We start from the raw sequence: 12,555 nt of genomic DNA on the forward strand, positions 1-12,555 counted from the left end.
ACAGTGGTCCACGCCAGGCTGGGGGGGGCATCCACATCCACAGTGGGCCACGCCAGGCCGGGGACAGGCACACACAGCCTGCTGGGAAGGGACTGATGGCTCACTTCTCTGCTTCCTCTTTTCGCATTTCCTCAAACAAGCTGGACTGAGAGTGCTGGGCTGTGTTTCTTCACAAGAAGCTGTGCCTCGCAGCCTCAGCTCTCGGTGGGTGCTGCCCCTGCCCCCGCTGCCCTCTACCTGTGGCCGGTGGCACCAGGAGACTCGATGATCAGGCCACCGTGTCTGTGTACTGAAGGAGCATTTGGTACCCCGCGGCCCAGCCTCTCCTTGGGTGTGCTTCACTAGCATGTTCACCAACCCCCGTCGGGCTTTCCCGGTGCCCAGCAAGAGGCAGGTGCCCACCAGGGACCGAGAGCGAGGGTGGACGTCTGATGGGAAGAAGGAAGGGCCAGGACATGGGAGGGGAGGGCAGGACCACGACTCCTCCGGCCACCAGAGTTCTCCATACTTGGGAGAACCATCCAGACTGCCGTCGGTCGGCCTCCTCCCCTAGCCTCGACTCCGGGGACAGACCCCCACCCTCGGGCAGCGTGAGGTCAGAGTCGCTCAGAAGCATGGCTGCAGGTTTGGATGGGCAGCGGGGCCAGAGGGTCCCCGTGACGACTCAGGACACCAGTGAAGGACACGAGTGTGCATGTCCAGCCCTGGCACCTAGGGACTCAGTGGCACAGCTAGAGTTAGACCAGGAAGAGGTGAGGCACAAATTTCCAAGGGGGCCACTGTAGGGGGGGGCGGGTGACCGTGGAGGAGGGAGCAGGCTTCACCCCTCCCCACGCCACCCCCAGCCGGCCTCACCCCTCCCCACGCCACCCCCGTGCAGCCCCAAGGATTAGGTGGAAACAAGGGCAAGTTCAGCACATTGCCCAGCTGGTGGGGGGAGCGTCCTGGGGCTGCAGCGTGGGGGAGGGGTTGACAACCTCTGACCCCTGGCTTCCCTAAGTGCCGTAGTGGGGGCACCTGGCCCGGAGGAGGGCTTAAATCAGAGGGCCGCAGGTGTGGGCTGTGCAGGAGACGCAGGCCCGTCCTAGTCACCCATGTGGCCTTTCTCTGCTCTCTTCCCTCCTCCCACTGAGGCCTGGCTTCGGACCGTGTCCTCGGACCCCGAGGCCCAGGGCTGGGGGGCCTGGGGTGGGGTCAGGAAGACTCCTCCAGGCCCAAGGCAGGGGGGCGGGAGAGCGGAGGAAGACGACGATGAAGGCTTCTCCCTGTCCCTTTTGGAGCCGGCGAGCCTGGCTGAGTGCCCAGTACCTGACCGGGTAGCAGTCGGGTGTGGAGTGTGGAGGTGGGGCGGGGGCCAGGCCGGGGCCAGGGCGGGGGCTGCCAGCGGCCCTGGAGAAAGGGCTGCCTCCTCCTGCCGGGGAGAGAGGCCCTGAGGCCGGGCAGCAGGCCACGGCCCGGTGAGGGAGCTGGGCGGGAGCAGCGGGCTTTTCCTTCGCCTGAGCACCCGGGAGGGAACTGTGCCTGGCCCAGAGAATCGGTGGCTTCCCAGGGCTGAGGTGCCCTGCAGGGCCGGCCAGCCACGCCTGCCTTCCTCCTGGAGGGTGCCCGGTTCACCCCGGGCACCCGGGCAGGGGCTGGAAGCCATCGCGCTAACGCGCGATCCATGGCACAGGCCGAGGAGCCGCCAGAACCCCTTGGCTCTCAGGAAGAGGCCCGAGAGGAGACGCGACTCAGAGCCTGGCAGCTGCTGGACCCTGAAACCACAGGTAGGAACCCGGGGCCCCTGCTGACCTGGGGTGACCACCCATCCCCCCCCAGTTGTTTGATTCACAGCGGAGCCTCTGGCCCTGGGCAGGCTGGGCATAGCCTCCCATGGAGGCCACAGCTGGAAACCCAAGGTGGGGTGAGGAATGAGCCTCCCCTGGGGGCCCTGACAGTGAGGCGCTCCCTCCGCAGGCTGCCCCTTCCCTGAGCCCCCCAAGGAGAAGGTGGAGGCTGACCACAGATCCATCTTTGTGGGCAATGTGAGTGTTGGGGAGAACAGGGTGATCCCATCCTTCCGTGGGCTCCAGCCCCGCCCCCCCAGGGCCCAGATAGGCCCAACGGGCACGCAGGCCCCCCGCGCCACCAGGGCCGGCCGTCCCCCCCGGGCCCCCCGCGCCGCCGGGGCCGGCCATGACCCCCCCGGGCCCCCCGCGCCTCCGGGGCCGGCCATTCCCCCCCGGGCCCCCCGCGCCGCCGGGGCCGGCCGTCCCCCCCCGGGCCCCCCGCGCCTCCGGGGCCGGCCGTCCCCCACCCCCGGGCCCCCCGCGCCGCCGGGGCCGGCCGTCCCCCCCGGGCCCCCCGCGCCTCCGGGGCCGGCCGGCCCCCCCCCCGGGCCCCCCGCGCCTCCGGGGCCGGCCGTCCCCCCCCCGGGCCCCCCGCGCCGCCGGGGCCGGCCGTCCCCCCCCCGGGCCCCCCGCGCCGCCGGGGCCGGCCGCCCCCCCCCGGGCCCCCCGCGCCTCCGGGGCCGGCCGTCCCCCCCCCCCGGGCCCCCCGCGCCTCCGGGGCCGGCCGTCCCCCCCCCGGGCCCCCCGCGCCTCCGGGGCCGGCCGTCCCCCCCCCCGGGCCCCCCGCGCCTCCGGGGCTGGCCGTCCCCCCCCCCGGGCCCCCCGCGCCTCCGGGGCTGGCCGTCCCCCCCCCGGGCCCCCCGCGCCTCCGGGGCTGGCCGTCCCCCCCCCCGGGCCCCCGCGCCGCCGGGGCCGGCCGTCCCCCCCCCGGGCCCCCCGCGCCTCCGGGGCCGGCCGTCCCCCCCCCGGGCCCCCGCGCCGCCGGGGCCGGCCGCCCCCCCCCGGGCCCCCCGCGCCTCCGGGGCCGGCCGTCCCCCCCCCGGGCCCCCCGCGCCGCCGGGGCCGGCCGTCCCCCCCGGGCCCCCCGCGCCGCCGGGGCTGGCCGCCCCCCCCCAGGCCCCCCGCGCCGCCGGGGCCGGCCGTCCTCCTCCTCCTCGTGGTCAGATGAGGAGTCGCCGTCTGTCCGTGGTGCAGACAGGGCCCCTGCAGGGCGGGGGCCGCGGAGCTTCCCGGAGCAGGCACGGGCCCGTCCAAGTCTGCACGAGCTGGAGGCTGGGGTTTCCCTGTGGGATGTGCCACTTTGTGGTGGGGATGGTACTGGGGCTTGAACTCAGGGCCTTATCCACTTTAGCTACAGCCCAGCCCTTTTCTGCCATAGTTATTTTCCTGGTATTTCCTGCTCTTTCCCCTGGGGCTGACCTCAGACCATGATGCTTTCACTGCTGCCTCTGTGTGGCTGGGATTATCCGCATGTGCCACCTCACTCAGCAAGATGTATTACTTTTACGAGGCCATGGGCACTTTGCGCAAGGACACGTGGACACGCCCTGTGCCGGAGGCAGAGCCCCAGTCCATCCTGCCACCATCCCACCCTCGGGGTCCCTCCCACCCCACCCACCAAGACATTCCTGCAAGATGCAGAGCCTGCTCCCAGCCCCGGTGGGGCCCGCCCAGCAGTGCCCTGCTGTGCACAGGTGGACTACGGGAGCACAGCCCAGGAGCTAGAGAGCTACTTCCGCCACTGCGGGGAGATTCACCGCGTCACCATCCTGTGTGACAAGGTCTCTGGGCACCCCAAGGGGTGAGTGTGGGCCACGGGCAGACTGGGCAGTGTGGGCGGAGCCCGGGGGGTGTGGGCAGTGTGGGCGGAGCACAGGCGTGGTGTGGGCAGTGTGGGCGGAGCCCGGGCGTGGTATGGGCGGAGCCCGGGGGGTGTGGGCAGTGTGGGCGGAGCCCGGGGGGTGTGGGCAGCGTGGGCGGAGCCCGGGCGTGGTGTGGGAAGTGTGGGCGGAGCCCGGGCGTGGTGTGGGCAGTGTGGGCGGAGCCCGGGGGTGTGGGCAGCATGGGCGGAGCACGGGCGTGGTGTGGGCAGCGTGGGCGGAGCACGGGCGTGGTGTGGGCAGTGTGGGCGGAGCCCGGGGGGTGTGGGCAGTGTGGGCGGAGCCCGGGCGTGGTGTGGGCAGTGTGGGCGGAGCCCGGGGGGTGTGGGCAGTGTGGGCGGAGCACGGGCGTGGTGTGGGCAGTGTGGGCGGAGCCCGGGGGGTGTGGGCAGCGTGGGCGGAGCACAGGGGTGGTGTGGGCAGTGTGGGCAGTGTGGGCGGAGCCCGGGCGTGGTGTGGGCAGTGTGGGCGGAGCCCGGGCGTGGTGTGGGCAGTGTGGGCGGAGCCCGGGCGTGGTGTGGGCAGTGTGGGCGGAGCCCGGGGGTGTGGGCAGCATGGGCGGAGCACGGGCGTGGTGTGGGCAGCGTGGGCGGAGCACGGGCGTGGTGTGGGCAGTGTGGGCGGAGCCCGGGGGGTGTGGGCAGTGTGGGCGGAGCCCGGGCGTGGTGTGGGCAGTGTGGGCGGAGCCCGGGGGGTGTGGGCAGCGTGGGCGGAGCCCGGGGGGTGTGGGCAGCGTGGGCGGAGCACAGGGGTGGTGTGGGCAGTGTGGGCAGTGTGGGCGGAGCCCGGGCGTGGTGTGGGCAGTGTGGGCGGAGCCCGGGCGTGGTGTGGGCAGTGTGGGCGGAGCCCGGGCGTGGTGTGGGCAGTGTGGGCGGAGCCCGGGGGTGTGGGCAGCATGGGCGGAGCACAGGGGTGGTGTGGGCAGTGTGGGCGGAGCCCGGGGGTGTGGGCAGTGTGGGCGGAGCCCGGGGGTGTGGGCAGTGTGGGCGAAGCACGGGCGTGGTGTGGGCAGCGTGGGCGGAGCACGGGCGTGGTGTGGGCAGTGTGGGCGGAGCCCGGGGGGTGTGGGCAGTGTGGGCGGAGCACGGGCGTGGTGTGGGCAGCGTGGGCGGAGCACAGGGGTTGTGTGGGTGGTGTGGGCAGCGTGAGCGGAGCACAGGGGTTGTGTGGGTGGTGTGGGCAGCGTGGGCGGAGCACAGGGGTTGTGTGGGTGGTGTGGGCAGCGTGGGCGGAGCACGGGGGCCAGGACGGGCCTGGGCTCACCCTGGACCCGCCGCCCCCAGCTATGCCTACATAGAGTTTGCTTCCCGGAGCTCTGCCCAGGCTGCGGTGGGGCTGAACGAGAGAACCTTCCGAGGCCGCGTCATCAAGGTGTGTCCATGTGGGCCATCCTGGGAGCAGAGCCCGCCTATGCAGTAACCCTCAGTGACTGACGTTGAGGAAACAGGCACAGAGAGGATGGGCCGCCTGCCTCGGGACACAGCAGCTCGGCCCGGCCCCTCTCCTGTTCCTTGGCACGTGTGCTGGGCCTGGCATGGCAGGGATGGGCAGGGCGTGGGCCCTCAGATCCTGGGCTGGGCTTGGTGCAGGGAGTCTGCCCTTGCTGCGCTGGTGGCTGGGTGGGCCCCAGGCCCCAGCTGGGTCTGGGCAAAGGCAGAGGGACAATCAGGCCTCCGTGGGGATTGTGAGGTCAGGAAGCTCCAGCCCCCGCCAGCCCGCCCCAGGCTCTAGGCTTCTCCGGAGAGGCAGCGGGGGAGGGGCTCATGGACAGGGGTGGGGGACCAATGGGGCCTTTTTCCAGGTGCTGCCCAAAAGGACCAACATCCCAGGGATCCGTTCCACAGACCGCGGGGCACGGCAGGCGTATCGGGGCCCCAGGGCCGTGCTCTACCCTCAGAATGCCCAGGGTGGGCCTCCGCCCAGGGCCCGCTGGGGGCGCAGGCAGGGCCAGTAAGTGCGGCTGTGCAGGTGTCTGGGACCTGGAGGGCGAGGTGGAAGGAAACGCAAGCCTGGCCCCCGGCGGGCACTCGGGGCTGCGTCCCACATGGATGAGGGCGGCTGTTAGCTCCCCAGGGCCAGAGCCGCCACAACACCAGGGCAGGGTCTGAGCCGGTCCCCTAGGGGCTCCCAGCAGGGAGGGACACTCGTGTGCCTGGAGGCCTGCTCCTCGCTGGACGCCAGAGGCTTTGCAGCAGGTTCCTGAGGCCTGCCCGGCGACCGCGTCTGACAAGTGCAAGGGGAGGCTATGGCCCAGTTCATGGACGACGTGCCCCGTGCCCCAAGCCCCCACCCCTCCTGAGAGAGCCGGGATAGGTCCTGTGGTGCCTGATCCGCTTCCCTCTCCACCGCCCCTCCCTGCCTTTGTCCTCTCTCCCGGTAGGGGCAAAGGAAGATTCTCCTGGTGGTGCAGATCCCAGTGAAGGGCGGGCCGCAGGATGAGATCGCAGAGGCGGATCTGGAGCGGCCGGCTGGGCTCCTCGGGGGACACTGATGCCTTTCAGGGCAGCTGCACCCCGTGGCCACACAGCCTCGTGTGTGGGCCAGGCCTGAGCATCCCGGGGAGGGGAGGCAGGGTCAGCCAGGACTGGCATCCCGCACTCCCCGGCTACCTGGTTTTAAAGAAAAATAGAAGTGTGTGTCTCAGCAATAAAGTATAAGTTACGAAATGTATTTTAAAGATCGTGTGATGAGAGATCTCCTTCCTCCTCCTGATTCCTTTTGGGTTTTTTTCCTCTGGGGGTCCTCCACAGAATGGGGGAGATGGGACATGGCCATGGGTCCCAGAGGACCAGCTGCACCCCATGAGCGACTGTCAGCGGGCAGCGCAGCCCCCGCCCTCCAGGTTGGAGCCCGCTCCTCCTGGATGACCGTGATCTGTGCGGGGATTGGGGTGGAGGCCTCGTCCTCCTCGGGCGTGGAAGTGGGGGCATGTGGCTTCTCCCTGGGTGGGGCCCTCAGAGGCAGAGCGGAGGCTGGGCCAGGCCCAGGCCCTCCGACCCACATTTCAAGTCATTAAGTCACCAACAGAAACTCACCTCGTGTGCCCACTTCATTCCTGAAGCCCCACAGAGCTGCTCCGAGCGCTCAGCCCCCACCCCAGGCCCCTCCTCCTCCCTCCCCCTCCCCCCTCCCCGGGCCCAGCCCGTGCTGGTCTGCCACACACCCAGGGCCACTTGTCCCTCCAGTTGGCATTGCCTCTGGTGTGATGAATGGTGCTCCCCAAAGTATGGCTGCTTCTCCAGAATGAGATGACTTCGCTTGGAATGCAAGCTCTTTGCAGAGGTGGTTAACTAGAGATCTCCAGGTGAGAGTGTCCTGGGCCATCTGGGTGGTCCCAGAAGCCAATGGCACAGGTGAGATGGGAGTTCATCTGGGGCCTGGAGTGGGAACCCCCAGCAGGCAGCGGCCGGGGCTTCCGGGCCTCGTGGAACCTCACCTTCGTGGCTGTGGGAACTGCTGCTCTGAGCCCACCTGTGGTCGTACAGGGAGGCCGCTAGGCATGCGCAGCCTGAGCTGTCTCCGGCCCCAGGAGCCTCTTGGTCATGGCCAGATCTGCCCTGGCCAGCGGCTCTGCAGCTTCCAGCGGCGTCTGCTCTGGGGATTCGGGGGGGCCCGAGGTGGGGGCTGCGGTCGGGAGTAACGCCCCTGCCGTCCAGCAGGGTGGCCCCCAGGCAGAGGAGATGGCTTCTGTCCTGCATGGCCGTCGCTGGCCTGTAGGGTGGCTGCTCCCGAGGGGGCCCGGGGGTCTTCCCTCTCCCTGACTCAGGCTCGCACAGGCGGCGGGCAGCTGAAGCCAGCGCACCCAGCACGGGAAGGCCCCAGGCTGCTGCTCTGCTGTGGGCACAGAAAGCCACAGGTGGCTGGTGAGTGGCAGCAGGTGCCCTGCCCCTGGGGTAAAAGCCACAGCTGACCAGGGCTGCCAAGGGCAGCTCCAAGTCAGGCTTAGCCTCAGGTGAAGGCACAGGCTCTTGCCAGCCTTTAGGTGGGCAGACGACAGCCCCCCCGCCCCCCCCCCCCGCAGGTGTGACGTGGGCAGCACAAAGCCAGCAGACCACTAAGCCTTGTTTCTACAGCCTGAAGCACGGGGGACTCTAGAGTAGAGGCACGGGCTGCAGCCAGCAGAAGACCCACAGAGCAGTGGTTCAGTCAAGACAGGGCATGTTTTATTTTCTCACAGAAGAGAGGCTGAATATAAGCGGTCCAGGGCTCGCAAACCGGCGCCAGCACGGACTTGTTGCTTTCTGCTCCATCCTCAGTGTGAATCTTGTCTCCACGTCTCAAGAAGGTGGTGTGAGCTCCAGGGGTCACACCCAAGCAGCAGGCAGGAAGGCAGAGGTACAGGGCACCTCGTCCCCAGAGGAGCACGATCAACGGGGCGTCCCCGCAGGCCTCTCCCCACACCACCCACCTCGCACCAGTGTGATGGGAAGAGCACAGGCCCTCACCCTTGTCTCCGGGAGCCATGGAGCCCCACTGCAGCCAGCTCCCCGGCAGAGACACACCTGGGGCGGCTCCACTGAGACCCTGCCCCCGCCCCCATCAGGAGCCGTCAGGTTCAGCCCCACACCAGGCACCTCTGGGTTAGCACGTGGGCTCACCTGCTGGGCTTCTTGGGCCTGGGGCTTCTTAGGGAATTTTAAAAAGGAACCCTGGGGCCCCCAGAAGGGAAGGGAGTCAGAGATATATGCAGACAGCTCACCTGACCCCCCAAACCCTTGAGAAACTGCTGGGGAGGCAGACAACTCAAGGAAGCTGGTGGCTCAGAAGCCAGCCAGCAGCAGGAGACGCCAATGGGCCGAGTGACCCAAGGGGAGCCAGCCCCGCCCCGGACACCAAGACTCGGCTGCTCCCACCGTCCCAGTCAGGGGCCGTTCTCTGGACGCTGGCTGCACAGGACTGGGGGAGACTGGAGCGATCTGGCTTGTCGGCAGGGCCCCAGGGCAGCAGGCCACCTCCTCCAGCCAGGGAAAGGCTTGCCCTCCACGCCCTGGGCACCTGGAAAGCGTTGCAGCTGACCAGATGTGTGGTCCACCAGGCTTCCTTGATGTCACAGCAAGCCAGAACTCGGCGTGGGAAGGTAAGTGCCCTGAGTCACCTCCACCGGATTCTGAGCTCCCCTGAGCCCTGCAGACTTGCTCAGCCAGTGAGAGGGCCGGGCGGAGGCCCCATCCGTTCCTCCGGTGCCCTCTCTCCAGGGTGTCCCAGCTCCTGCCTGGCCCCAGGCAGCCTGCCTCCCTCCCCCTGCCCCCATTCCACGGGGAACTCGATTCTGCTGTGTCTGGTCCCCGGTCCCCAGAAGGTTAGCTTAGTCCTCTGCTAATACAGGACAGAGCAGATCTCAGCTCACAAGGCCTTTAGTGGAGGGCACTGAGCACATGCCCACGCGGGAAGAGGAAGCAAGGAGCGGCCGTCTCCACACAGGTGTCCGCCGTGTCTGTCTTCGCACCGCAGAGCTGCTCTCAGCAGACCTGGATCATCATCGACGTCACCATGTTATCAAAGGCTCTGCAAAGAGAACCCACTGACTCAGCAGGACCGGCTCCCACCCTCCACCCTGCTCCAGGGGCAGGCAGGCACTGGGCGCAGCCCCCGGCCCAGGGCTTCGAGGAAGTAAACTCCAGAGAGAGGCTAGCACAGAAGCCTGCCACACTGGGCACACAGACCCCACTTCTGCAGTGCTGTCAGACTTCCACCCTCTTGGGCAGCACTGTCCTTGCCCTGTGCAACTCAAGGACACCTGCCTGCTCTCACCTAGAGTGCAGGACTGACCCAAGACACACAGTGCCTGGCCAAGCAAAGGCACAGGGGAGGAGTCTCTTGGGGAATTCCCGGACAGACACACATGGAGCCCATGCTTCCCGTGAATCACAGGCATGACTTTGTTCACACATCAAGTCTACCTGGAGGCTGTTTGAAAGATACTTGTAGTCGAGCATCTGTTCATAAAAGGCAGGACAGACTGACTTCTCTGCCTAAAGGCTGCTGCTCATCACTTGGACCCTTGTGAATTCTTGGTAGGTCCTCAGGTACACATGGGACACACCTGGGAAAACCCTGTGCCCCTCCCCCCACTACACGCCACACCTGCCGTGTAGACGGGCGTTTGCATCAGGAATGATTTGGGGAACAACGGGCTTGCTGCTCTGAAACTGGGAGCTTGGGGACAAGTGCTCTTGGCCCCCCTACTTTCCAAGCAGGCGCAATGCAGTGAGGCAGGTCAGAGCAGGCCTACCTGGACTGGATGCGGTCCCCAGGGTTGTAGAAGGGGTTACACATCACATCTGTGTAGGAGTTGTGCAGCTTACGGAACATCTGGAACAAAACCCAACAACAGCTAAAATGAACCTGCAGAAGTCCAGTACGAGAATTCTGGCTTCTCAGCATCTTAACACAAGACAGAAGGGGAAACGAAAACCCAGCCACCCACCCAGGTGTAGCCTCCAATCCCCTGCACGTACACTACGAATTTCATTGTCTCGAAGGGCCGTGTTGGAGGAATCCACCACCATGACGAACTTAACCTTGGAGTTTGTCACGTACCCATATCTGCACAGCTGGTTAAGGAACTGGCTTTGACACAAGGACTTGATTACAAAAAATGACACGACATCCCTGTCAAGAGCCTGGGCACCTGAGATCTCTGTGTGCCCCACTCTGGAGAAGCCTGGCGACTCCCAGTCACAGGGAAGACCCAGGCCAGCACATTTCTCGGGGTACTGATTAGTGTTTGCTGGAGGAGCAGAGGAAGCTAAGGGCCCCAAACTCATAGGCCCTGTGAATTGACTGACTGTGCACAGGGGCACCTCAGCCTCTTTCTAAACTTAACGCTGGGCCCAGCTGACACAAAGTCAGTTCTCACAAATAAGAGGAACCCACTCCAGAGGCCGCGTCAGTTGCTCCTGAGTCAATGTCAGCATGGACAGCTACATTATTCCCCACAAGAATGTCCTAACTCTGTGGTCTTGAGCAATTTTTTCCAAGGGATTTGCCGAGCATTTCAAGTACCAAATGTGACTGGACCTAACCATGAAATAGCAAATAAATGCATTCTATGTGTATATATATTTATAATAAATAAACGAATAATCATTTATGAGTAAATAAATGAAATCATCACCCTTGCCCAAAGAACTTGAAGAGGCATCTTACAGGTACAAACTCGGGAGGGCCAGGTCCTCTAGGAAGCAATCTTGCTTTTTCCCAAACCAGTCTTCCAATTAGAAGGTGAGAGGCCTTCCTCAGCTCTGGGCCACCCCGCTGCCCACAGCTGAAAGCCCTCACATTTTTCTTTCCCGGAAGGATACACCTTGTAGTCTTCCGTTGGGTACAGCAGGCCCAGATAGAGCTCCCTCTGGTCCACTAATGCCTTCCCCATGGCAGAGATCTTCTCTTCTATCACGTCCAGGGATGTGTGTACCATGTAATGGAACTTCAGTTCGTTTTCCATGGGGTTGCTGCGAATGTAGAGAGGATAATTCTGCAAGAAAGAGTGGTGACAGCTGGAGGTAAGAGAACCCACCCACCTGCACGTGCCAGCTCTACAAAATGCCTCTGGACAAGTGTGCATGGTCTGCCACTGCCGGAGAATGCAACCCCCTCCAAAATCCACAGCCTGGTTTTCCACGCTACAGTAGGAACTGCCTTCCGGACCTTAGTAGGCTTGTGTGAAGACAACTCCGGAAAATGGCTTTGCGCACAACAAACGCTGTCACCTGGGGAGTCACTCACCAGTGGCCCACTCTGCCTCTCACTGTGTGGAGGCCTTCCTAGTATGGCGCCATTATACTGCTTCCTACACACCACACCAAACAGGTAGCCGCTTCAAACCCACCCACTCATCTCCAGTTCTGAGAGTCCTAACTCTGGAACGCGGTTCTTCTCTTGGGCCCCAGCCCCCAAACTGGCGCTGCACGATGATATCTGGTCAACAGACTCACAACAGATGGCTCCAGACTCAGGAAGGCCCAGCATGGCAGAGCTTTACCAAGAACACATCCACGTACGCATGCAGTTTTGACTTAGCATGGGTTTGGGGACACGACCCCACTGCCAGGAAGAGAACCCGCGGGCGCCGCGGGGCAGCATGCTCGCGGAGGAAGGCCCGCGGACAGCTTCCCCGCAGCCACACCTCTGACCTTGGCCTAAGCCCACCTCTGGGCCTCCACCCCACAGGCTCCGACGAGGAACTGTCTACGCAAGGAAAAGCAGGTTTGCGGAGGGAAGGGGATGGAGCCGGGAGCGGGGTTACTGGTGCCGACGCCCAGGGGGAAAGGCCTGTCCGGGGAGGGTGCGGGTGGTATGGGCAGGGGGGCCGGGCGCCGGGTGGTGGGGATCGCACTCCGACCCGGGGCACGGAGAAGCCCTCCGATGCACGTCGGGCAGACGTGCGGCCGGATCCGGGCGGGAGGGCCGGTGACCGGGCGCCGGAGGGGCGGGGCGGGGCGGGGCGGAGGGGTGGGAGGCGGAAGGCGGCCGAGGCCGCCCGCGCCCGGGGCGCGCCGAGCCGGGGCGGAGGACCGACCGCGTCCGGCCCGCCTGGCTTCCGGTCAGCTCCAGACCCGGGGCCCGGGACCGGGGGCTGGCAGTGGGGTGGCGAGTGCGGCGCGGAGGCCCGCAGGCCCCTGGCCACGCCGACGCGGCTGGGAGCCCTCAGGCCCGAGGAGCAGCGAGGGCAGCGGAGGGAGGGCCGCCCAGCCCACCCTCCCGAACGCACCTCCTTAGCGATCACCGCGATGCACACCGCCATCTTGCCTAGACGCGCGTCGCGTCACGTGACCCGGCGCAGAGCCCCCCCCCCTCCCCGGCTGTCATTCAGCCGAGCGGGCTCCGCCTCCCGTGACGCAACC

At 66.3% G+C, this 12,555-nt stretch overlaps 2 protein-coding genes across 3 annotated transcripts; one reads left to right on the forward strand and one right to left on the reverse strand.

Annotated features, from left to right (window-relative positions):
- The first annotated feature begins 1,094 nt into the window (after positions 1 to 1,094).
- On the forward strand, positions 1,095 to 6,200 carry Pabpn1l (PABPN1 like, cytoplasmic). The gene is made up of 7 exons (XM_048355452.1): positions 1,095 to 1,316; positions 1,673 to 1,766; positions 1,957 to 2,024; positions 3,524 to 3,630; positions 4,993 to 5,080; positions 5,511 to 5,633; positions 6,090 to 6,200. Exons 1-7 carry the CDS (start codon positions 1,095 to 1,097, stop codon positions 6,198 to 6,200), a joined length of 813 nt encoding a protein of 270 aa, XP_048211409.1.
- A 2,847-nt stretch (positions 6,201 to 9,047) lies between these two features.
- Positions 9,048 to 12,512, reverse strand: Trappc2l (trafficking protein particle complex subunit 2L). Of its 2 annotated transcripts, XM_048354945.1 has the most exons (5): positions 12,423 to 12,512; positions 11,014 to 11,186; positions 10,168 to 10,255; positions 9,942 to 10,021; positions 9,048 to 9,214 (listed from the first exon to the last, which is right to left on the reverse strand). In XM_048354945.1, exons 1-5 carry the CDS (start codon positions 12,453 to 12,455, stop codon positions 9,169 to 9,171), a joined length of 420 nt encoding a protein of 139 aa, XP_048210902.1. In that variant the 5' UTR covers positions 12,456 to 12,512; the 3' UTR covers positions 9,048 to 9,168. The 2 variants fall into 2 exon arrangements, with proteins under 2 accessions (XP_048210902.1, XP_048210903.1); XM_048354946.1 differs by lacking the exon at positions 10,168 to 10,255 and having other exon boundaries at positions 11,016 to 11,186.
- Between the last annotated feature and the right edge of the window lie 43 nt (positions 12,513 to 12,555).

Source organism: Perognathus longimembris, chromosome 10, assembly GCF_023159225.1.
Source record: "Perognathus longimembris pacificus isolate PPM17 chromosome 10, ASM2315922v1, whole genome shotgun sequence".
NCBI classification, from domain to species: Eukaryota; Metazoa; Chordata; class Mammalia; order Rodentia; family Heteromyidae; genus Perognathus; species Perognathus longimembris.